We start from the raw sequence: 25729 nt of genomic DNA, 5'->3' as shown, positions 1-25729 counted from the left end.
TGAATATTTTGCAGGACCCTAACTAACATGCCCCAAAACTAAAATAATTTTGAGTCAATGGTGTTGTAATGTTTCCATACGCTTAATAGCAGTATCTGAGCTTGCAAATTTATAAGACAGTTGCTGCATCAAGCTTCTTTGCATTCGCTCTATTTGGAGCTTCCTCACCTCAGCAATTATTTAATCTCTTGAGAAGGAAAAGAAAGGAAATAAGGACTAAAAAGAGAAAATCATCTGAAAATTTTCCCTACTTTCCTCACGCGAGTAAAACCATTTTGACCGTGTTTATTTTTTCCAAAAATATATTTTATTCATAAAATTTATAGAAGTACATTCCAAAACATTTCAAGTTTTAAAAAGTTACAGTGGAATAAATTTTGAATTGCCTCAAATACAGTGCGTTCCACTCATGGGTGCCTCTATAGAATTGTAATTATCTTAATTATTTGCCATATACATTTTGCGTCAGATATGTAGCTGAGGGAAAAACATTCCAGTTGAAAAATTGCATAAAGTGCAATAGATTTCAACTTTGTTTGCAGCATGTTCGTCTCTGAGGTGCCTCTATACAATTTCAATATTATTGTTATTCACAATGTCAGGCATACAGCCCCAGGGGCTCTACAAATATTTGTAGAAAAGAAAGGCAACCTTTTGTTATTGTGCCTCTGTGGCAGTTGTCTCAGGCTTTGGTGCGTCTCTCAGCATACAGCCCTGGACCTCGGAATGCTTACTTTTTTTGCAAAAATATACTTTATTCATAAGGCATCTGAAAGACCATTACAAACATTTTAAAGTGACCATCATACACAGTACAATAGCATTCAGGTTGTCTGCACAGATCAGGTTTCACTCTTGAGGTGCTTCAATAAGTCGCTGGTTTAGCACAGTGGGCTAAACAGCTGGCCGCAGAACAAGGCCAGCTGTGCAGGTTCAATTCCCGTACTGGCCTCCCCGACGAGGTGCCGGAATGTGGCGACTAGGGGCTTTTCACTTCATTAAAGCCTACATGTGACAATAAGCGATTATTATTATGCACTCCATGTAAGTCATGCAGCCCAAGGGGTTCTATACAATTTTATGTCTATAGAATCCTTACGGTGCAAAACGAGGCCATTCAGCCCATTAAGTCCGTACTGATCCTCCGAAATAGCACTCCAGTCAGGCCAACTCCCCCCGCCCTATCCATAACACCGTGCATTGATCATGGCCATTCACACCTTTGGACTGTGGGAGAAAACTTGAGCACCCGGAGGAAACCTAGGCAGACACTTGGAGAACGTGCAAACTCCACAGTCACCGAAGGCTGGAATTGAACCTGGGTCCCGAGCACTGTGAGGCAGCAGTGTTAATCTCTGTGCAACAATGCTGCATCTGCTTACTATGGCTGAAAGATCTGCAGCCTCAAGGCGCCGAGGTCCCAGGTTCGATCCCGGCTCTGGGTCACTGCCCGTGTGGAGTTTGCGCATTCTCCCTGTGTTTGCGTGTGTTTCGCCCCCACAACCCAAAGATGTGCAGGGTAGGTGATTGGCCACGCTAAATTGCCCCTTAATTGGAAAAAATGAATTAGGTACTCTAAATTTATTTAAAAAAAGAAAGATAGAGCTTAGAACTGTCCTGTCTTTGCATATTAAACTGGAAGGGGCAGGATCATTCATTATGCTAGTTGAATAACTTTAGATGTATCGAAAAGTTTATTTTGTTCCAGGCCTCAAAAATCATTCCTTTATAAAAATGTGTTGTAATATTCATTCTAATGAGAAGATAAAACATTAAATAACACATGCAGTCTGCACCTAATTTGCATGTGTGCAACTTGTGTAATTTACAAATAGACGTTAATAATTATGTTTCTACAATGGGTTATATTGTGGAATTACTATATTTATTTTGAAAGTCTTCTCTGAATGAAAGTGCACATTTAATTATAGCTTTAGAAAAATTCAACCGTTGACCTAGTTATTGGCTTGTAACCCACAGCCTGCTAATCATGTGAATATTGTATTGGGGTGTTACTGGCAAACCCATTGTAAAGTTCAGTTCTGCGAAAAGAATTCAAAATATCATTATTTCTGCTACTGACCTATATATGTATAATATATTTGTGATTTTCAAGAACAGTAAATTATTTGAATTGATATTAATCAGAGTTCTGTTTTATATTTAGGATATTGAAAAGATTAAAGGCAAAAGATCCTAAAAAGATTCTGCTGGAGCGTTTAGAGCAAGGATTTTCTATTTATGTAAATGGTGCCAACTCTGAATTAAAGAGGCAACCAAAAGTTGAAGCTGCTTCAAGATCAGTGCATACAGCTGGTGAGTAATGACTATAACAGAGTAGCAAGCTGTTGTGTTGCCCAAGGGAATAAAATATATCCTTTCATTAACAGAGAAGATATAGAACATAGAACATAGAACATAGAACGATACAGCGCAGTACAGGCCCTTCGGCCCTCAATGTTGCACCGACATGGAAAAAAACTAAAGGCCATCTAACCTACACTATGCCCTTATCATCCATATGCTTATCCAATAAACTTTTAAATGCCCTCAATGTTGGCGAGTTCACTACTGTTGCAGGTAGGGCATTCCACGGCCTCACCACTCTTTGCGTAAAAAACCCACCTCTGACCTCTGTCCTATATCTATTACCCCTCAATTTAAGGCTATGTCCCCTCGTGATAGCTACCTCCATCCGCGGGAGAAGGCTCTCGCTGTCCACCCTATCTAACCCTCTGATCATTTTGTATGCCTCTATTAGGTCACCTCTTAACCTTCTTCTCTCTAACGAAAACAACCTCAAGTCCATCAGCCTTTCCTCATAAGATTTTCCCTCCATACCAGGCAACATCCTGGTAAATCTCCTCTGCACCCGTTCCAAAGCTTCCACGTCCTTCCTATAATGAGGCGACCAGAACTGTACGCAATACTCCAAATGCGGCCGTACTAGAGTTTTGTACAACTGCAACATGACCTCATGGCTCCGGAACTCAATCCCTCTACCAATAAAGGCCATCACACCATAGGCCTTCTTCACAACCCTATCAACCTGGGTGGCAACTTTCAGGGATCTATGTACATGGACACCGAGATCCCTCTGCTCATCCACACTACCAAGAATTTTACCATTAGCCAAATATTCCGCATTCCTGTTATTCTTTCCAAAGTGAATCACCTCACACTTCTCCACATTAAACTCCATTTGCCACCTCTCAGCCCAGCTCTGCAGCTTATCTATGTCCCTCTGTAACCTGCAACATCCTTCCGCACTGTCTACAACTCCACCGACTTTAGTGTCGTCTGCAAATTTACTTACCCATCCTTCTGCTCCCTCCTCTAGGTCATTTATAAAAATGACAAACAGCAACGGCCCCAGAACAGATCCTTGTGGTACGCCACTCGTAACTGAACTCCATTCTGAACATTTCCCATCAACCACCACTCTCTGTCTTCTTTCAACTAGCCAATTTCTGATCCACATCTCTAAATCACCCTCAATCCCCAGCCTCCGTATTTTCTGCAATAGCCGACCGTGGGGAACCTTATCAAACGCTTTACTGAAATCCATATACACCACATCAACTGCTTTACCCTCGTCCACCTGTTCAGTCACCTTCTCAAAGAACTCGATAAGGTTTGTGAGGCATGACCTACCCTTCACAAAACCATGCTGACTATCCCTAATCATATTATTCCTATCTAGATGATTATAAATCGTATCTTTTATAATCCTCTCCAAGACTTTACCCACCACAGATGTTAGGCTCACCGGCCTATAGTTACCGGGGTTATCTCTACTCCCCTTCTTGAACAAAGGGACCACATTTGCTATCCTCCAGTCCTCTGGCACTATTCCTGTAGCCAATGATGACCTAAAAATCAAAGCCAAAGGCTCAGCAATCTCTTCCCTGGCTTCCCAGAGAATCCTAGGATAAATCCCATCAGGCCCCGGGGACTTATCTATTTTCACCTTGTCCAGAATTGCCAACACTTCTTCCCTACTCACCTCAATACCATCTATTCTAATAGCCTGGGTCTCAGCATTCTCCTCCACAATATTATCTTTTTCCTGAGTGAATACTGACAAAAAGTATTCATTTAGTATCTCGCTTATCTCCTCAGCCTCCACACACAACTTCCCACCACTGTCCTTGACTGGCCCTACTCTTACCCTAGTCATTCTTTTATTCCTGACATACCTATAGAAAGCTTTTGGGTTTTCCTTGATCCTACCTGCCAAAGACTTCTCATGTCCCCTCCTTGCTCGTCTTAGCTCTCTCTTTAGATCCTTCCTCGCTTCCTTGTAACTATCAAGCGCCCCAACTGAAACTTCACGCCTCATCTTCACATAGGCCTCCTTTTTCCTCTTAACAAGAGATTCCACTTCTTTGGTAAACCACGGTTCCCTCGCTCTACCCTTTCCTCCCTGTCTGACTGGTACGTACTGATCAAGAACACGCAATAGCTGTTCCTTGAACATGCTCCACATATCCAGTGTGCCCAACCCTTGCAGCCTACTTCTCCAACCTACACATCCTAAGTCATGTCTAATGGCATCATAATTGCCCTTCCCCCAGCTATAACTCTTGCCCTGCGGGGTATACTTATCCCTTTCCATCACTAATGTAAAGGTCACCGAATTGTGGTCACTGTCTCCAAAGTGTTCACTTACCTCCAGATCTAACACCTGGCCTGGTTCATTACCCAAAACCAAATCCAAAGTGGCCTCACCTCTTGTTGGTCTGTCAACATATTGTGTCAGAAAACCCTCCTGCACACATTGTACAAAGAACGACCCATCCAATGTACTCGAACTATATCTTTTCCAGTCAATATTAGGAAAGTTAAAGTCTCCCATAACAACTACCCTGTTACTTTCGCTCTTTTCCAGAATCATCTTCGCCATCCTTTCCTCTACATCTCTAGAACTATTAGGTGGCCTATAGAAAACTCCCAGCAGGGTGACCTCTCCTTTCCTGTTTCTAACCTCAGCCCATACTACCTCGGAAGAAGAGTCCCCATCTTGCACCCTTTCTGCCACCGTAATACTGTCCTTGACTAGCAGCGCCACACCTCCCCCTCTTTTGCCCCCTTCTCTGACTTTACTAAAGCACCTAAACCCCGGAACCTGCAACAACCATTCCTGTCCCTGCTCTATCCATGTCTCTGAAATGGCCACAACATCGAAGTCCCAGGTACCAACCCATGCTGCCAGTTCCCCTACCTTATTTCGTATACTCCTGGCATTGAAATAGACACACTTCAAACCACCTACCTGAACACTGCCGCCCTCCTGCGAAGTCAAATCTGTGCTCCTGACCTCTCTACTCTCAATCTCTCGCACCCCAAAACTACAATCCAGGTTCCCATGCCCCTGCTGAATTAGTTTAAACCCCCCCAAAGAGTACTAACAAATCTCCCCCCCAGGATATTGGTGCCCCTTAGGTTCAGATGTAGACCATCCTGTCTATAGAGGTCCCACCTTCCCCAGAAAGAGCCCCAGTTATCCAGAAATCTGAATCCCTCCCGCCTGCACCATCCCTGTAGCCACGTGTTTAATTGCTCTCTCTCCCTATTCCTCGTCTCACTATCACGTGGCACGGGCAACAACCCAGAGATAACAACTCTGTTTGTTCTCGCTCTGAGCTTCCATCCTAGCTCCCTAAAGGCCTGCCTGACATCCTTGTCCCCTTTCCTACCTATGTCGTTAGTGCCAATGTGGACTACGACTTGGGGCTGCTCCCCCTCCCCCTTAAGGACCCGAAAAACACGATCCAAGACATCACTTACCCTTGCACCTGGGAGGCAACATACCAAACGTGAGTCTCTCTCGCTCCCACAAAATCTCCTATCTGTGCCCCTGACTATTGAGTCCCCAATTACTAATGCTCTGCTCCTCTCCCCCCTTCCCTTCTGAGCAACAGGGACAGACTCCGTGCTAGAGTCCCGCACCCCATGGCTTACCCCTGGTAAGTCGTCCCCCCCACAAGTATCCAAAACGGTATACTTGTTACTCAGGGGAACGACCGCAGGGGGTCCCTGCACTGTCTGCTTCTTCCCCGTCCCTCTTACAGTTACCCATCTATCTCCAGTCTTTGGTGTAACTACTTCCCTGAAGCTCCTATCTATGACCACCTCTGCCTCCCGAATGATCCGAAGTTCATCCAACTCCAGCTCCAGTACCATAACTCGGTCTTGTAGGAGCTGGAGCTGGCTGCACTTCCTGCAGGTAAAATCAGCAGGGACACTAACGGCATCCCTCACCTCAAACATCCTGCAGGAGGAACATTGCACTACCTTCCCTGCCATCCCACTTAATTTCAACCAAGTTCTGGTAAACAAATATAAAACAAATAAAAAAATAATAATATAATATAGCACTTACCTGCTCACCCCAATGGGTCTTATTATTAGGTTAGAGGAGGAGGGCGGGTGGGAGACACTACACGTGTAGTGTCTCAGGTATCCTCTCCACCACAATTTATTGGCTAGGAGAAAATCCTTCCCAGAAGTCCGCGGGTCGTACTTCCGGTTCCCGCCTTATATTATCTTTGCTCCCACTGGCACCCTGCCGCTCTCAATGTGTCCCCTCCCGCTCTTTTCAATGTCCCGGCTGTCTTACCTCTCGCGCTCTTTTCAATGTCCCGGCTGTCTCCTCGCGCTGTTTTCAATGTCCCGGCTGTCTCTCCTCTCGCGCTCTTTTCAATGTCCCAGCTGTCTCTCCTCTCGCGCTGTTTTCAATGTCCCAGCTGTCTTACCTCTCGCGCTGTTTTCAATGTCCCAGCTGTCTCTCCTCTCGCGCTCTTTTCAATGTCCCAGCTGTCTCTCCTCTCGCGCTCTTTTCAATGTCCCGGCTGTCTTACCTCTCGCGCTCTTTTCAATGTCCCAGCTGTCTCTCCTCTCGCACTCTTTTCAATGTCCCGGCTGTCTTACCTCTCGCGCTCTTTTCAATGTCCCAGCTGTCTTACCTCTCGCACTCTTTTCAATGTCCCGGCTGTCTTACCTCTCGCGCTCTTTTCAATGTCCTGGCTGTCTCTCCTCTCGCGCTCTTTTCAATGTCCCGGCTGTCTCTCCTCTCGCGCTCTTCAATGTCCCAGCTGTCTCTCCTCTCGCGCTCTTTTCAATGTCCCGACTGTCTTACCTCTCGCGCTCTTTTCAATGTCCCGGCTGTCTCGCCTCTCGCGCTGTTTTCAATGTCCCGGCTGTCTCTCCTCTCGCGCTCTTTTCAATGTCCTGGCTGTCTCTCCTCTCGCGCTGTTTTCAATGTCCCAGCTGTCTTACCTCTCGCGCTGTTTTCAATGTCCCTGCTGTCTTACCTCTCGCGCTCTTTTCAATGTCCCAGCTGTCTCTCCTCTCGCGCTCTTTTCAATGTCCTGGCTGTCTCTCCTCTCGCGCTGTTTTCAATGTCCCGGCTGTCTCTCCTCTCGCGCTCTTTTCAATATCAATCAGTTGTTTTCTGATCTCTCAGGACATACCATTATTTATTGCCATTAAAAAGGCAGCTTTAGTCTGAGATTGTTTCTTTTCTGTTAATAGTGCAGCTAAATTCACTGTCCATGTGGAGTTTGCACATTCATAAGAACATACATAAGAACATAAGAACTAGGTGCAGGAGTAGGCCATCTGGCCCCTCGAGCCTGCTCCGCCATTCAATGAGATCATGGCTGATCTTTTGTGGACTCAGCTCCACTTTCCGGCCCGAACACCATAACCCTTAATCCCTTTATTCTTCAAAAAACTATCTATCTTTACCTTAAAAACATGTAATGAAGGAGCCTCAACTGCTTCACTGGGCAAGGAATTCCATAGATTCACAACCCTTTGGGTGAAGAAGTTCCTCCTAAACTCAGTCCTAATTCTGAATTCTCCCTGTGTCTGCGTGGGTTTCGCACCCACATCCCAAAAAGATGTGCTGGTTAGATGGATTGGCCACGCTAAATTGCCCCTTAATTGGAAAAGAAAAATAATTGGCTTCTCTAAATTTATTTTTTAAAAAGTGCAGTTAAATTGCAACCATGTATTACTGAGAAATTTGTAATCTTTCCAAACAACCGTAAGTGACCAGTGTTCATTATTCCAGTATTGACCTTACCTGGGTGGACCTTTTAAAGTTTTGATTGATCATAATTAGTACATATATTCAAAGCAAGATGTCAAGTTGTCCAGGTTAAATATGACTTTATATGCAAAATAAAGAAAAATCGTCAGCAATATGGCTGTAAAATTATCTCTCTTTTTTTTCTGGTGGATTAAGAAATCTGTAATCACTCAATTTTAACTTGCATTATTTTGCACAATTGTATTGGATTGCAAAGTGCTTATGGAACAGTCCATGCTAACATTCATGCTCCACTCTAACCTTCTATCTTTTCACATCTAAATCTGTGATCATCGATTTTCATTCTCATATACTTGTTTATCCTCCCTTAACTGCATCTAAACTATTCACTTCCACATTCTCACCACTCTTTGTCTGAAGTTCCTTCTGAATTCTCCATGGATTTCTTGGTGACTATCTTGTATTGTAGGCCTCTAGTTATACTCTTCCCCACAAGCAGCAAAACGCTCTCTCTGTCAAAGATTATCATAATATTAAATGCCTCATAGAACATAGAACAGTACAGCACAGAACAGGCCCTTCGGCCCTCGATGTTGTGCCGAGCAATGATCACCCTACTTAAACCCACGTAACCCGTATACCCGTAACCCAACAATCCCCCCATTAACCTTACACTACGGGCAATTTAGCATGGCCAATCCACCTAACCCGCACATCTTTGGACTGTGGGAGGAAACCGGAGCACCCGGAGGAAACCCACGCACACACGGGGAGGATGTGCAGACTCCACACAGACAGTGACCCAGCCGGGAATCGAACCTGGGACCCTGGAGCTGTGAAGCATTGATGCTAACCACCATGCTACCGTGAGGCCCCTAATTGCCTCAATTAGGCAATTTCTCAGCCTCTTCTTTCCTGATATGTATGCCCATTCATTTATGGTGTACTCCTTGTGAATCTGTTATGTACCTTTTCCAGTGCCTTTATATCCTTTTTATAATAGGTGACCAGAATGGAAGCTGTACACATTACCATAACTTCCCTACTTATCGATTCTGTCCTCTAGAAATAAAGCCGAGTGATCAATTTGCTTTTTTCGTGGTCTTGCTAATCTTTACTGCAACATTTAGTGATAAATGTAATTGTATTCCGAGATCCAATTATTCCTCTACAACACTGAAGAAACTTGACACCGCCCAGAACAAAGCAGCCCGCTTGATTGTTACTCCTTCCAGGGATGACACAGTTAGCCACAGTGGTTAGTACAGTTGTTTCACAGCGCTGAGAACCCGGGTTAGATTCCTGGCTTAGGTCATTGTCTGTGCGGAGTCTGCACGCTCTCCCCGTATCTGCGTGGGTTTGCTCCGGGTGCTCCAGTTTCCTCCTGCAAGTCCTGAAAGACGTGCCTGTTGGGTAAATTGGACATTCTGAATTCTCCCTCGGTGTACCAGAGCAAGCGCCGGAGTGTGGAGACTAGGGGATTTTCACAGTAATTTATTTGCAGCGTTAATGTAAGCCTATTTGTAACACAAATAAAGATTATTATTATTAAATATTCAATCCCACCACCATCGACGAACAGTGGTAGTGTGTACGATCAACAAGATGCACTGCAGGAAGGTTCCTCCCTCCAAGCCACTCACCATCCTGACTTGGAAATATATCATCATTCCTTCACTGTTGCTGGGTCAAAATTCTGGAACTCTCTAACAGCACTGTGGGTACCTGCACCACATGGACTACTGCAGCTCAAGAAGGCAGCTCACCACCACCTTCTTAAGGGCAACTAGGGATGGACAATAAATGCTGGTCTACCCAGTGCTCTCATCCAGTAAAATGAATTTTAAACCCACCAAGACCTCCCTATTCTTCCTACCAAAATGTTCTACCTCACATATATCTGTTGAAATTCATTTGCCAATTTTGCAATTTTATTAATGGCGTCCTGGAATTTATTGCAGCCCAATTTGATTTTATTTGGAAATTTAGGAAGTATCAATGGATTTAACATCTTTGAAAAGTGGAGAAATCCCCATATGAAATGTATCCCAGCCTGCTTAAGTGAAGCAAGTGAAGAAATAGTGGTGACTCTGACCCTCATTGTCCAAGTCTCTGGCTACAGGGATGGTGGCAGGGGACTGGAGGGCAGTTAACATTGCATATTATTTCAAAAGGAGAAAGGAATAGAATGAGTAATTACAGACCAGTCTGCCTAGCTTTGGTGGTGGGGAAATTACTGGAAATATAGCTGAGGGGAGGGATAAATCTTCATTTCGTAAAATATGGGATTAGATTAATTAATGCACTCAATATGAATTTAAGAGAAGGTCATGTCTGACTTAGATGATTGAATTTATTTGAAGAGGTAACTAGGAAGGTCGATGAGGGTAGTGTATTTGCTGTAGTCTATATGGATTTTAGCATGGATTTTGATAAAGTTGCAACATGGCAGACTGGCCACAAAAGTAATAGCCCATGGGATCCAAAGCAAAGTGACAAGGATCTAAAATAGGTTCAGAGGTAGGAAGTAAAGGGTAATGGGCATTGGGTATTTTTGTGACTGACTGTTTACAGGCAAAGGAATACATAATAAAGAATACCAAGAAGTGCAGAAGAAAAGAGGGTGTATGTCCACAGATCCCTGAAGGTGGCTAGATGATAAATAAAGTAATCAAGAAGGTATATGGGATATTTGCCTTTATTGGCAAATGCTGGAGTTTATGTTGGAACTGTATGAAACACTAGTTAGGCCAAAGCTGGAGTACTGCTGGTAGTTCTGGTCACTGCACTCTTGGATAGGTGTTATTGCACTACAAAGGGGATTCATGGCTGGAGAATTTGTGATAAAGAGAGATTGGATAGACTGGTGCTGTTTTATTTGGATCAGAGGAAGCTAAGGTGAGACAAAATTTAAATGATTAAATTTAGTTATTTAGATAGGGTAGGGATTGGTGATCTGAAATACTCAGCCTGAACAAATGATTGAAACAGAAACCCTCCTAACATTTAAGAAGTACTTCTCAATGGACTTGCAAGTGCCACAGCCTACAAGGCAATGGATTGTGAATCAGAAAATGAGAGTCATAGAATTTACAGTGCAGAAGGAGGCCATTCAGCCCATTGAGTCTGCACCGACCCTTGGAATGAGCACCCTACCTAAGCCCTATCCCCACACCTCCACACTCTCCCCGTAAACCCCACGTAACTTTTTTTGGACACTTGGGGGCAATTTATAATAGCGAATCCACCTAACCTGCATATCTTTGGAATGCCTGAGGAAACGGGAACTCCCGGAGGAAACCCACGCAGACACGGGGAGAACGTGCAGGCTCCGCACAGCCAGTGATCCAAGCCTGGAATCGAGCCTGGGACGCTGGTGCTGTGAAGCACCTGTGCTAACCACTGTGCTGCGTGCTGCCCCAACTGGAAACTGGATGGTTCCTTATCTACCAGAGGGCCCTTCTGTGCTCTAACTATCTATCACTTTAATTGGGGGCAATAAAGTAGACATCAAGCAAGAGTTGAGAGATTTCAGTGAGTGGTCTGCAGATGTTTTTGAAGGGGCTTTAGAAAACGCGGAAAGTGATGAGGTAAGGGGAAGAGAGTTTGAGATAGAATGCCCAGTTGACTGGTTAAATAGCTTCATATAGTGGAGTGAAGGGTCAGGAAACCACCAGCACTCTAAATTTGGAAAGCTGGGAGAGATAGTTCGGAGAGATTGCTAGAATAAGCTTGATAAAGCTTTGGAGAAATTAAAATTGACAAGGATTTCTAACTGCATTTCCTGGGGCACAAGATACCTGGGGCACCAGAGGGAGGCAATGATGCTCATTTGATGCTCCAGGACATGATGCAAAACACGGTGGTGTGGCTTAGCTGAAATTTGCGAAGAATAGCCATTCTCGCACCCGATTCTCACCTGCTTTCTTATTACAATTTGAATTCATCCATGGGGATGAGGTAATTGGCTCCTGCCAGCTTTTAAAGCTTTTTAAAACATAATTTCAGCTATGAGGAGAGGTTGATTAGCTCTGAGGAGAGGTTGAATAAACTTGGTTTGTTCTCACTGGAACGACGGAGGTTGAGGGGCGACCTGATGGAGGTCTACAAAATTCTGAGGGGCATAGACAAGGTGGATAGTCAGAGACTTTTCCCTTGGTTAGAGGGGTCAATCACTCAGGGGGCATAGATTTAAGGTGCGAGGGGCAAGGTTTAGAGGAGATGTACGTGGCAACTTTTACACAGTGGGTAGTGGGTTCCTGGAACTCGCTGCCGGAGGAGGTGGTGGAAGCAGGGACGATAGTGATGTTTAAGGGGCATCTTGACAAATACATGAATAGGATGGGAATAATGGGATCCGGACCCCGGAAATGTAAAAGATTTTAGTTTAGACGGGCAGGATGGTCGACGCAGGCTTGGAGGGCCGAAGGGCCTGTTCCTGTCTGTACATTTCTTGTTCTTTGTTCTAATTCCATCTTCTTGCAAGTTTCTTGCATGGGCAGCGGGGAATACCATTTAATTCCAATTTTTAAAAAGTCACCACCCACAGTTTTATTCGATCTTATTACTTTTATTATCCTGCTAAATTGCTTGCTTCATATTTTATGAATGAAGCTTTGTTTATGTTGGGCCCATTAAAATTATGTATGCAAAATTAATTTCAGATTCTGCCGCAAGACCAACTTTGTATTTTGAAGAGCTACAAGAATTTGATGTCACAAAACGAAGAACCCAAACTGCACCAAGCAAAGTTCATCGTAAGGGTTGGGTGCAGGTAAGGTCAAATTGTGATTAAACAAGTTGGAAAAGTCTTTTCCATCCACAGGAACCTTGAAGCCAGTGTCTACCTGCCTCTTCTGCATTGCTCAAGTTTCATTTTATGGTAACGTGAAACTGACAAAGTTCTAGAATGGAGTCCTGGTCTGACTGTGGAAAAGAGCAGTGTGTCAGTCCCTCTTTCCACCTATCCCCTTGAGACACGACCCTGCACTGCTCTGGTTGGATGAATAATGCAAGCATTCTGTCATGTTAAAATAAAAAGTGCTTCAGGGGAAGGGGAACAGATTCAAAAACAGCTTCTTCCCCACTGTCACCAGACTCCTAAATGACCCTCTTATTGACTGACCTCATTAACACTACACCCTGTATGCTTCGTCCGATGCCAATGCTTATGTAGTTACATTTGTGGTGATCACAAGTTAACTAGATGCAATACAACTGAGCAAACACTAGAGGGGGCACGGGAGAGCCATATAAATAGACGGGGACAGGAAGTGAGGACACACTTCACTAAGGGCAGAACTTGGAGCAACACAGATACAACACACACGCCAGCTAGGAACACTGAAGGTAACCTTAGGAAACAGCTCTGAAGAGAGAACGAACTCACAATAAAGCATCTTCTCCACATTTGAGACTACGAGCTTTATTAAGACACGAGTAACAACACATGGTACCCAGGAGTGGCTTCAGACGCTTACTACAGGACAACTCAGTGGCAGATACAGAAAGCTCAAAATGGCATGGAAATCTCCTACTGGACATTTGACTCAGGAAGACATCGCTAATGCGAGGATGTGGCTTGAATACCCAGAACAACTGGACCTGACTGGCAATGTAAGAGGTATCTGGAAACGCTTTAAACAAATGTTTGATATTCATCTTGTAGCAAATGGAATACCAGACGCCTCCGACAACACTAAAATAGCAATTCTCACCGCAGGGCCTGTAAATAGGAAAGTGTATAATGGATTTAAATACTCAAAAGATGAAGACAGAAACAGCTTACAAACGTTACTAAACAAATTTGAAGAGTACTGTGAGAAATTTGAACAGCAAGACATACTCAGAGTCCAAACTGCACAGAGACTGAGTGATGCAAAACTTAAAAAATCACGAAAAGAGCAAGAAATCGCGAATGAAAAGTACAGATCAAAAAGAAGAAATAAAAAGAAGTTCTCAAAGCCAAAACACTGAAACCCTGTCCAAATCGGGAAGAGAAGATAACTTACGAATTTTGGAAGACCGGTCCTGGTGGGACAGAAAAATTGCTGAAATCCGCGAAAAAAGGCAAAAAATGGCGTTGGAGCACATTTTGCAGTCTCCGGTAAGCAAAGAACTACAAATTGTATCTGCGCATGCGCCGGAACCGGAAGCCGCGCATGCGCAGTTTAAAAAAGATCGCGGTGCCGATCGTGATGCGCATGCGCAAGCCGCGCATGCGCAGTCAAAAGAAGTTTTGGTCGCAGATCGTAATGCGCATGCGCACGCCGCGCATGCGCAATGGAAACAAAACCGCACAGTGAAGGAGGAAGGCCGATTTGCGCATGCGCAATGCATTCCTGCGCGTGACGTCATGACGTCTGAGCATCCCGACCACGCCCACTTAAAAGGGAAATGCCCGAAAATTGAAAATAAGACACTTAAAGTGGTAAACACAAACTTTCTTGCCTCAGAACACAGAAAAACGCCTGAACTTACACCAACAGTTAAAAACAACTTGCACAACACCCTGAAAAAAGCAGTCTGCACCACCCAAAGTGAAGAGAACAAAAAGAATTCCGAAACAACAAAGGATGATTTGTTTTTCGAAGAATACTACTCAGACACAGCTGAGTCAGTCGGATATGCTTCTCACAGCATCAGCGACACGGTCGCAAAGTTCAACACGAATCAACTCGTGGTAGAAGAAGCCAACGAAGATGCAATGGGTATCAAAGAATACTACTCAGACATGGAGGAGTTATTTGGACATGCTGATCACAGCATCAGCGACACCGTTGCAAAGCTCAACACGACTCTACTCATGGTAGATGAATCCAACACCATGAGGCCATGGCAGCTCGTCGATACATTGGATGACAGCAATACCCAAGACGAAGACGACGCCACACAGAGAGCACAGGAAGACTCCACAGAGCGAGCGATGACAGGCTCCACAGTGCGAGTAATGAAAGACTCCAAAAGGGATGCAAGCAAACACTCCCTGGCGAACACCATGCATGAACAAGACCATGCAGGTAAACCCGCAGTATCTGAGCAACCACAAGCAGACTATGAAAGTCTAACAAGCTCACATGAACAAGAAGAAGACAATGCACCTCTACCCACTGCATGCGAGAACAGTAACAAGGTGATCGCACTCGACGTACAGGATCACAGCGAGACTGACAGTTCTCAGCTTGTCTGTACAGAAGCACAGAGTCGGGCCACCCAACAGTCCAGAGCGACGATGCCGAAAGAAAACATGCAGATTTTGACTCCAGAAGAGGAGCACCTGGAGTCCAGAGAGACCAAGCCAAAAGAAACCATGCAGATTCTGACTCCAGAAGAGGAGCACCTGGAGTCCAGAGAGACCAAGCCAGAAGAAACCATGCAGATTTTGACTCCAGAAGAGGAGCACCTGGAGTCCAGTGAGATAACATCAACGGAAATCATGAAGATTTCAACTCCAGAAGCGGAGCACCAAGAGTCCGGAGATACCACGTCAACTGAAATCATGCAGATTTGGACTCCAGAAGAGGAGCGCCAGGAGTCCACAGACACCACGTCAACTGAAATCATGGAGGTTTTGACTCCAGAAGAGGAGCGCCAAGAATCCAGAGACACCGCGTCAAATGAAATCGAGAAGAATTTGACTCCGGAAGAGGCGCACCGAGAAAGCAAAGATGAGGAATCCAATTCTCCACAAATGATTGATGTCACCTGCACCGATGCAACATCAGATCATTCGCACCACTCTCGAGACGAAATGCTCAATGACTCAAATTATCCACTCGGGACACGAATAGAGTATAACAAGAAAAACAAAAGTCAAAAAAAGCACAGCAGAAACGGGACAAACAACAGCAAGAACAAAAGCAACATGAAACGCGACAAGACCAACAACAATAGCAAGAAGCACAGCAGAAACGAGAACGACAACAGAAAGAACAAAGGCAACATGAAGCGCGACAAGACAAACACCAAAGTCAGGCACAAAGATAGCGACAACGACAGAGACAGAAACAACAAGAACGGCAACGAAAACAACAAAGTCAGGAACAAAGATAGCGACAATACCAAAGACAGAAACGACAAAAACAGCAACACGAACGGCAACGAAAACAACAAAGTCAGGAACAACGACAGTGCCAACACCAAAGACAGAAACGACAAAAACAGCAACAAGTACGGCAACGAAAACAACAAAAACAGGAACGACAGAAACAACAGCAATGAAACAACGACTTGTACGCAATGGTACTACTCGGCACATGAAGGACAATGCCACAGCACACTGCAAAACGATGACAAGACTACAAACATGTCATGGGATGACAACGAATCGCACAAACTCACGTCTGCTCCAGAACGAGCAAGCACACCAGCATCCAAGGCGGATGAGACAATAAATCAACACCACAAGCACAGAAAAAAGGCCATGCCAGTCAACATCAGTGAGGTGACCATGCAAACACCTCGGGATGATGCATTGGGTACTTAAAATAACAAGGAACACCAACAACATTCACAGCGGACTTGCAATATCAATATCACCACGTCATCAACAACAAAAAGAAAAAAAGCTCTGAACAAATTCATCAAGTTTGGACTCATAAATGTTTTTATTGAGATTGGACATATAACTACATTGGCTTTGTACAGTATGCAATAGCACCATCACCTGTATAGATACGCATATCATAAGTAACTGTTTTCTATAATTTTCTTTAACGATGTACAGCAAATATGTAAAGAGAAAAAGGGGGATGTGGTGATCGTAGATTTACTAGATACAAAACAACTGAGCAAACACCAGAGGGAGAGCTATAAATACACCGGGAAAGGATGTACAATTTTCTTTAACGATGTACAGAAAATATGTAAAGAGAAAAAGGGGGATGTGGTGATCACAAGTTAACTAGATGCAATACAACTGAGCAAACACTAGAGGGGGCACGGGAGAGCCATATAAATAGACGGGGACAGGAAGTGAGGACACACTTCACTAAGGGCAGAACTTGGAGCAACACAGATACAACGCACACGCCAGCTAGGAACACTGAAGGTAACCTTAGGAAACAGCTCTGAAGAGAGAACGAACTCACAATAAAGCATCTTCTCCACATTTGAGACTACGAGCTTTATTAAGACACGAGTAACAACACAACATTGTATATCTTTTGTTGCCCTATTATGTATTCTCACGTATTTTCTTGAATTTTGTTTAATTCCCTTTTCTTCCATGTACTGAATGATCTGTTGAGCTGCTTGCAGAAAAATACTTTTCACTGTACCTCGGTACATGTGACAATAAACCAATCCAATCCAAGTTGGATTTATTGATCAGCACCTCTTCCTGACGGTCAGTACAGTTTATTGGTCGGCAATATAAATAGGTTATTGCCATTTGTGAATGCCTCTGAGTATGTAAATTATCCTCTCATCAGCAGTCCCTTGGGATCTAGGATGACTTGCTTCCACTCTGTTTTGATGGTTTCTGAGAGGACCAAAAAGTCCAATGAAGAATCTGCAGACTCTGCAACGTGTGGGGCAGGTGCAGTTAAGTCTGACAAAGGAGGTGTTTGGAGGTTTGTGTGCTCTCTCGACTTCCTTGACTTTGCCTCTGTTTGCCCCTGAGGAAGTCTCTTGATGTGTTCGGTCCCTTCTCAAATGAACCTTCCCCATTTTAGTTGGTGACAAGCCAGGAACACCGATGAGTCGGCGGGAATGTTTGATGTCGTCAGGGATGCTTTCACGATATCCCAACAAGCAGAAATTCGAGTATAACTGCAGCATTAGTTTTTGCTCAGTTTGTAAATTACTTAAGATCAGCTTAAAATTACACTTTTTATATTATTGTTTCTTCTTGAATTACAGTAGAAAATTAGTTTTTCAGAAATTATCACATTGCTGTTGTTATAAGAACTAGGAGCAGGAGTAGGCCTTCTGGCCCCTCGAGCCTGCTCCGCCATTCAATGAGATCATGGCTGATCTTTTGTGGACTCAACTCCACTTTCCGGCCCGAACACCATAACCCTATATTCCTTTATTCTTCAAAAAACTATCTATCTTTATCTTAAAAACATTTAATGAAGGAGCCTCTACTGCTTCACTGGGCAAGGAATTCCATAGATTCACAACCCTTTGGGTGAAGAAGTTCCTCCTAACTCAGTCCTCAATCTACTTTCCCTTATTTTGAGGCTATGCCCCCCAGTTCTGCTTTCACCCGCCAGTGGAAACAACCTGCCCGCATCTATCCTATCTATTCCCTTCATAATTTTATATGTTTATATAAGATCCACCCTCATCCTTCTAAATTCCAACAAGTACAGGCCCAGTCTACTCAGCCTCCTCTTAATCCATCCCCTTCAGCTCTCGGATTAACCTAGTGAATGTCCTCTGCACACCCTCCAGTGCCAGTGCGTCCTTTCTCAAGTAAGGAGACCAAACCTGAACACAATACTCCAGGTGTGGCCTCACTAACACCTTACGCAATTGCAGCATAACCTCCCTAGTCTTAAACTCCATCCCTCTAGCAATGAAGGACAAAATTCCATTTGCCTTCTTAATCACCTGTTGCACTTGTAAACCAACCTTCTGTGACTCATGCACTAGCACACCCAGGTCTCTCGGCACAGCAGCATGTTTTAATATTTTGTCAATTAAATAATAATCCCGTTTTCTGTTATTCCTACCGAAATGGGTAACCTCCCATTTGTGAACATTGTATTCCATCTGCCAGACCCTAGCCCATTCACTTAACCTATCCAAATCCCTCTGCAGACTTCCAGTATCCTCTGCACTTATTGCTTTACCACTCATCTTAGTGTCGTCTGCAAACTTGGACACATTGCCCTTGGTCCCTAATTCCAAATCATCTATGTAAATTGTGAACAATTGTGGGCCCAACACTGATCCCTGAGGAACACCACTAGCTACTGATTGCCAACAAGAGAAACACCCATTAATCCCCACTCTTTGCTTTCTATTAATTAACCAATCCTCGATCCATGCTACTATTTTACCCTTAATGCCATGCATCGTTATCTGATGCAGCAACCTTTTGTGTAGCACCTTGTCAAAGGCTTTCTGGAAATCCAGATATACCACATCCATTGGCTCCCCGTTATCTACCGCTCTGGTAATGTCCTAAAAAAATTCCACTACATTAGTTAGGCACGACCTGCCCTTTATGAACCCATGCTGCGTCTGCCCAATGGGACAATTTCTATTCAGATGCCTCGCTGTTTCTTGATGATAGATTCCAGCATCTTCCCTACTATCGAAGTTAAGCTCACTGGCCTATAATTACCCGCTTTCTGCCTACCTCCTTGTCACGTTTGCTAATTTCCAATCCGCCGGGACTACCCCAGAGTCAAGTGAATTTTGGTAAATTATCACTCGTGCATTTGCAATTTCCCAAGCCATCTCTTTTAGCACTCTGGGATGCATTCCATCAGGGCCAGGAGACTTGTCTATCTTTAGCCCCATTAGCTTGCCCATCACTACCTCATTAGTGATAACAATCCTCTCAAGGTCCTCACCTGTCATAGCCCCATTTCTATCAGTCACTGGCATGTTATTTATGTCTTCCACTGTGAAGATCGACCCAAAAAACCTGTTCAGTTCCTCAGCCATTTCCTCATCTCCCATTATTAAAACTCCCTTCTCATCCTCTAAAGGACCAATATTTACTTTTGCCACTCTTTTGTTTTATATATTTGTAGAAACCTTTACTGTCTGTTTTTATATTCTGAGCAAGTTTACTCTCATAATCTATCTGACTCTTTATTGCTTCTTTTAATAGTTTTCTGTTGCCCCTTAAAGATTTCCTAGTCCTCTAGTCTCCCACTAATCTTTGTTACTTTGTATGCTTTTTCCTTCAATTTGATACTCTCCCTTATTTCCTTAGATATCCACGGTCGATTTTCCCTCTTTCTACCGTCCTTCCTTTTTGTTGGTATAAACCTTTGCTGAGCACTGTGAAAAATCGCTTGGAAGGTTCTCCACTGTTCCTCAACTGTTCCACCATAAAGTCTTTGCTCCCAGTCTACTTTAGCTAGTTCTTCTCTCATCCCATTGTAATCTCCTTTGTTCAAGCACAAAGCACGAGTATTTGATTTTACCTTCTCACCCTCCATCTGTATTTTAAATTCCCCCATATTGTGATTGCTCCTTCCGAGAGGATCCCTAACTATACGATCATGAATCAATCCTGTCTCATTGCACAGGACAAGATCTAGGACCGCTTGTAGGTTCCATTACATTCTGTTTTCGGAAACTATCGCGGATACATTCTATAAGCTCCTCCTCAATGCTGCCTTGACTGACCTGGTTGAATCAATTAACATGTAGATTAAAATCCCTTATTATAACTGCTGTACCATTTCTACATGGATCCGTTATTTCTTTGTTTATTGCCTGCCGCACCATAATGTTGCTATTTGGTGGCCTATAGACTACTCCTATCAGTGACATTTTCGCCTTGCTATTCCTGATTTCCACCCAAATAGATTCACCTTATCCTCCATAGCACCGATGTCATCCCTTACTATTGCCCGGATATCATCCTTAAATAACAGAGTTACACCACCTCCCTTACCATCCACTCTGTCTTTCCAAATAGTTTGATACCCTTGGATATTTAACTCCCAATCGTGACCATCCTTTAACCATGTTTCAGTAATGGCCACTAAATCATAGTCATTCACGATAATTTGCGCCATCAACTCATTTACCTTATTCCGAATACTATGAGCATTCAGGTAAAGTACACTTATGTTGGCTTTTTTACCTCTGTTTTGAATCTTAACACCTCGATCAGTAACCTCTCCTAAGTTACATTTGCTCTTAACCTTTCTCCTAATTTTCCTTGTCGTTGAACCCATATCTTCATGTAACAACCTGCCGCGTCGATTACCATTAATGTTTTTACTTCCAGTTTTATTCCTTTTAGTATTACTGGGCCTATTCACTGAGCTCCCCTCAGTCACTGTCGCCCTTTTTGATTTTTGACAATGGCTTCTCTGCCTTACTCTTTCCCCCTTACTTCATTTTGCTTCTGTCCCTGTTTTACTACCTTCCAACTTCCTGCATTGGTTCCCATCCCCCTGCCACATTAGTTTAAAGCCTCACCAACAGCTCTAGCAAACGCCCGCCCTAGGACATCGGTTCCAGTCCTGCCTAGATGCAGACCGTCCAGTTTGAACTGGTCCCTCCTCCCCCAGAACTGGTTCCAATGCCCCAGGAATTTGAATCCCTCCCTCTTGCACCATCTCTCGAGCCACGCATTCATCCTATCTATCCTGACATTCCTACTCTGACTAGCTCATGGCACTGGTAGCAATCATGAGATTACTACCTTTGGGGTCCTACTTTTTAGTTTAACTCCTAACTCCCTGAATTCAGCTTGTAGGATCTCGTCCCGTTTTTTACCTATATCGTTGGTGCCTATGTGCACCCTTGCACCAGGGCGGCAATACACCATCCTGGAGTCTCGATTACGTCCGCAGAACCGCCTGTCTCTTCCCCTTACGATTGAGTCCCCTATCACAATAGCCCTGCCATTTTTCTTCCTGCCCTGCTGTGCAGCAGAGCCAGCCACGGGGCCATGAACCTTGCTGCTGCCTTCCCCTGGTGAGCCATCTCCCCCAACAGTATCCAAAGCGGTATATCTGTTTTGCAGGGAGATGACCGCAGGGGACACCTGCACTGCCTTCCTACTCTTGCTCTGTCTTTTGGTCACCCATTTTCTATCTCCCTCAGTAACTTTCACGTGTGGTGTGACCAACTCGCTAAACACTTATCTGTTATAAATTTTCAGTTATGGATTTTCGTCAAGCCAGATTGTGTCTAAGAAGCACATAAAGCAGCATGCTATTTAAGGAAAGTTTGGTTGAGATGTCATGAGACAATGAGTTATTTTTTGCAATGCAAAGGAGCGTTAAATTAATCTAAATTTTTTTAGTTGTCCTCTGCTTGAATGTGTACAAAACAGATAATACAAGGTCAACTCGCTCAAATAATTAATGACGCTCCTGAGACACGAGTACCCAGAGGGCTGGAATGTTGGGTACTATTAATTGCTTTTAAAGTGCCAACATTTTTTTGAGGGGCACAAATGACTTCTTTGACTGATTTAAATTTTGACAGTTTACCTGAAATGTGGGCGTATTAAGAAATGCCACCCAGAAGGAAAAAAGGAAAGCTTTAACTCAATTTGCGATTCTCTTTTGAAGTGCTCATTCAAATAAGGAAGCATCTCCATAGAATCCACAGGATTCCTACAGCCTAGAAGGAGGCCATTCGGCCCATCAAGTCTGCAACAACCCACCGAAAGAGCACGCTACCTAGGTCCAATCTCCAGCCTTATCCCTGTTACCCAATGTAATGGAGTTACCCAACCATTAGACACTTGATGGCAATTTAGCATGGCCAATCCACCTAATCTGCACAATCTTTGGATTGTGGGAGGAAACCAGAGCACCCGAGGCAGAATGGGCAAACTCCACTCAGACAGTCACCGGAGGTTGGATTTGAACCCAGCTCCCTGGCGCTGGCGTTGTCTGACCAGTTGCATCTTGCCTCCTCCACATAATGAAACATGGGCCTAAATTACTTGGACATTATCTCTTAGTTAGCTTTATGCAGCATAAATTTGGCATGAATAAGCTTCAGCAACTTTTTGATGTGAGACCCTGATGCCCAGTGTCGTCAGGCATTGCATTATTGGCCGAAAAACATCTTGACTAGCTTGAGCATCAATTACAAAGGTATTGTCAGGAAGTGTTTTCTGCCCTTTGTCTCTGTCTCGAGTTTTAATTCAAGATTTAGAAATGTGCAATTTTAACATAACATAGAACATAGAACAGTACAGCACAGAACAGGCCCTTCGGCCCTCAATGTTGTGCCGAGCAATGATCACCCTACTCAAACCCACGTATCCACCCTATACCCGTAACCCAACATCAATATGTGGATATGTGGATGTCTATAATGTCAGAACTACTGAATTCTGACAGATAAAGATTGTAGGTTGCCATGTTCCGTGCCACTCAGACTGGGGTCTGCAATCAGAAGTATTAAGTGAGGACTGTAATGCTTTATCATGTTCCATATATGTTAAGGTATGTTAAGTTCTGATAAATATAACACTTGTATTTCATTACAGAGTTCAGTCCATATTAAAACAGAGAAAGGAGTGCAGTTGCACCTTGGTCCACCTGTCAATTACTCTGACGATTTTGAAGCTTACGAAAGTGTGAACATGGAGACGGAGGATATACCATGTAATTGCTCTCAGGTAACTTTATGTATTGCCTATCATAGTATGGTTTTAAACATCTTCACTTGGGCAGTGAATTTTTGAACTCCTCCACTGGATTTCCTTGCAGAGTGATCATAATCCAGCAGGTTGTAAATTTATTTAGACATGACATAGAATGGGTGTCACAGTGGTTAACACTGCTGCCTCACAGTTCCAGGGACTTGAGTTTGATTCTAGCCTTGTGTGACTGTCTGAGTGGAGTTGGCACATTTTCCCCGAGTCTGTGTGGGTTTCCTCCAGGTGTTCCGGTTTCCTGCCGTGGACCAAAGATGTGCAAGTTAAGTGGATTGGCTATGCTAAATTGTGGCCAAAAATATGTAGGTTAGGTGGGGTTACGGGGATAGATAGGGGGAGTGGGCCAAGGTATTTGATTTGATTTATTATTGTCACATGTATTAGTATAGAACATAGAACAGTACAGCAAAGAACAGGCCCTTCGGCCCTCGATGTTGTGCCGAGCAATGATCACCCTACTCAAGTCAACGTATCCACCCTATACCAGTAACCCAACAACCCCCCCTCATTAACCTAATTATTTTTTAGGACACTAAGGGCAATTTAGCATGGCCAATCCACCTAACCCGCACATCTTTGGACTGTGGGTGGAAACCGGAGTACCCGGAGGAAACCCACGCACACACGGGGAGGACGTGCAGGCTCCGCACAGACAGTGACCCAGCCGGGAACTGAACCTGGGACCCTGGAGCTGTGAAGCATTTATGCTAACCACCATGCTACCGTGCTGCCCTTAATAGTGAAAAGTATTGTTTCTTCATACTGTGCAGACAACACAAACTGTACATAAGGGAGGTAAAAAGACTGTAGAATGTAATGTTACAGTCATAGCTAGGGTGTGCTGGGGTGTAGAGAAAAGATCAACTTAGCATGAGGTAGGTCCATTCAAAAGTCTGATGGCAGTTGGGCAGAAGCTGTTCTTGAGTAGGCTGGTATGTGACATCAAACTTTGATGTGGGTAAATGGAGGCCTGTTGGCGGGCGGGGAGGGGGGGGGGAATGGAGGCCTGTTGGCGGCCGGGGGGGAATGGAGGCCTGTTGCCGGGGTGGGGGTGAATGGAGGCCAGTTGGCGGGCGGGGGGAGGGGGAATGGAGGCCTGTTGGCGGGCGGGGGGGGAATGGAGGCCTGTTGGCAGGCGGGGGGGGAATGGAGGCCTGTTGGCGGGCCGGGGGGGGGGGGGGAATGGAGGCCTGTTGGCAGACGGGGGGGTGGGGGGAAATGGAGGCCTGTTGGCGGGCGGGGGGGGGGGAATGGAGGCCTGTTGGTGGGGGGGAATGGAGGCCTGTTGGCGGGGGGGGGAATGGAGGCCTGTTGGCGGACGGGGGGGGGGGGAATGGAGGCCTGTTGGCGGGCGGGGGGGAATGGAGGCCTGTTGGCGGGCGGGGGGGGGAATGGAGGCCTGTTGGCGGGCGGGGGGGGGAATGGAGACCTGTTGGCGGGCGGGGGGGGGGGAATGGGGGCCTGTTGGCGGGCGGGGGGGGGGAAAGGGGGCCTGTTGGCGGGCGGTGGGGGGAGAATGGAGGCGTGTTGGGGGGCAGGGGTGAATGGTGGCCTGTTGGAGGGCGGGGGCGGAATGGAGGCCTGTTGGTGGGCAGGGGCCAAATGGAGGCCTGTTAGAGGGCAGGGGGTAATGGAGGGTGGGGTGGAATGGAGGCATGTTGGTGGGCAGGGGCGAATGGAGGCCTGTTGGAGGGCAGGGTGGGAATGGAGGGTGGGGGGCAATGGAGGCTTGTTGGAGGGCATGGGTGAATGGTGGCCTGTTGGAGGGCGGGGAGGGGGAATGGAGGCCTATTGGTGGGCGAGGGGGAATGGAAGCCTGTTGGAGGCCGGGGCTGGGAATGGAGGCCTGTTGGTAGGCGGGGGAATTGGAGGCCTGTAAGGGGGGGCCTGCTGGAGGGTGTGGGGGGTGGGGGAAGAGGAGGCCTTTGGGGGGTGGGGGAGTGGAGGCCTGTTGGAGGGCGGGGGAGAGAGAGGAGGCCTGTTGGAGGGCGGTGGGGGGGGGAAGAGGAGGCCTGTTGGAGAGCGGGGGGGGGGGGGGGGGGGTGTGAGGAGGCCTGTTGGAGTACGGGGGGGAGAGAGGAGGCCTTTTGGAGGGCGGGAGGGGTGGGGGACAGGGGGCCTGTTGGAGTGGGGGATGAGAGGAGGCCTGTTGGAGGGCAGGGGGAATGGTGGGCTGTTGAAGGGCAGAGAGTAGAGAGAGGATGCCTGCTGAAGGGGGGGGGGGGGGGGGGGGGGGGGGGGGGAAGGGTGGGGGGAGGGTGGGGAGGGGGGGTGGGGAAGGGTGGGGGGGGAGGGGGGGTGGGAAGGGTGGGGGGGGAGGGGGGGTGGGGGAGGGGGGGGGAGGG

General features: G+C 45.5%; 1 protein-coding gene across 2 annotated transcripts in view; it reads left to right on the top strand.

The window, feature by feature from the left end:
- LOC119978090 (katanin-interacting protein) overlaps positions 1 to 25729 on the top strand; it is a 307079-nt gene that overhangs the window by 81595 nt on the left and 199755 nt on the right. For both annotated transcript variants that reach the window (XM_038819487.1, XM_038819488.1), the window contains exons 4-6: positions 2168 to 2316; positions 12724 to 12833; positions 23214 to 23345. In XM_038819487.1, coding sequence (XP_038675415.1) covers positions 2168 to 2316; positions 12724 to 12833; positions 23214 to 23345 — 391 coding nt within the window. The remainder of the gene's footprint in view (positions 1 to 2167; positions 2317 to 12723; positions 12834 to 23213; positions 23346 to 25729) is intronic.

Source organism: Scyliorhinus canicula, chromosome 15 (assembly GCF_902713615.1).
Source record: "Scyliorhinus canicula chromosome 15, sScyCan1.1, whole genome shotgun sequence".
Classification (NCBI taxonomy): Eukaryota; Metazoa; Chordata; class Chondrichthyes; order Carcharhiniformes; family Scyliorhinidae; genus Scyliorhinus; species Scyliorhinus canicula.
This window is presented reverse-complemented; position numbering and strand designations above follow the sequence as displayed.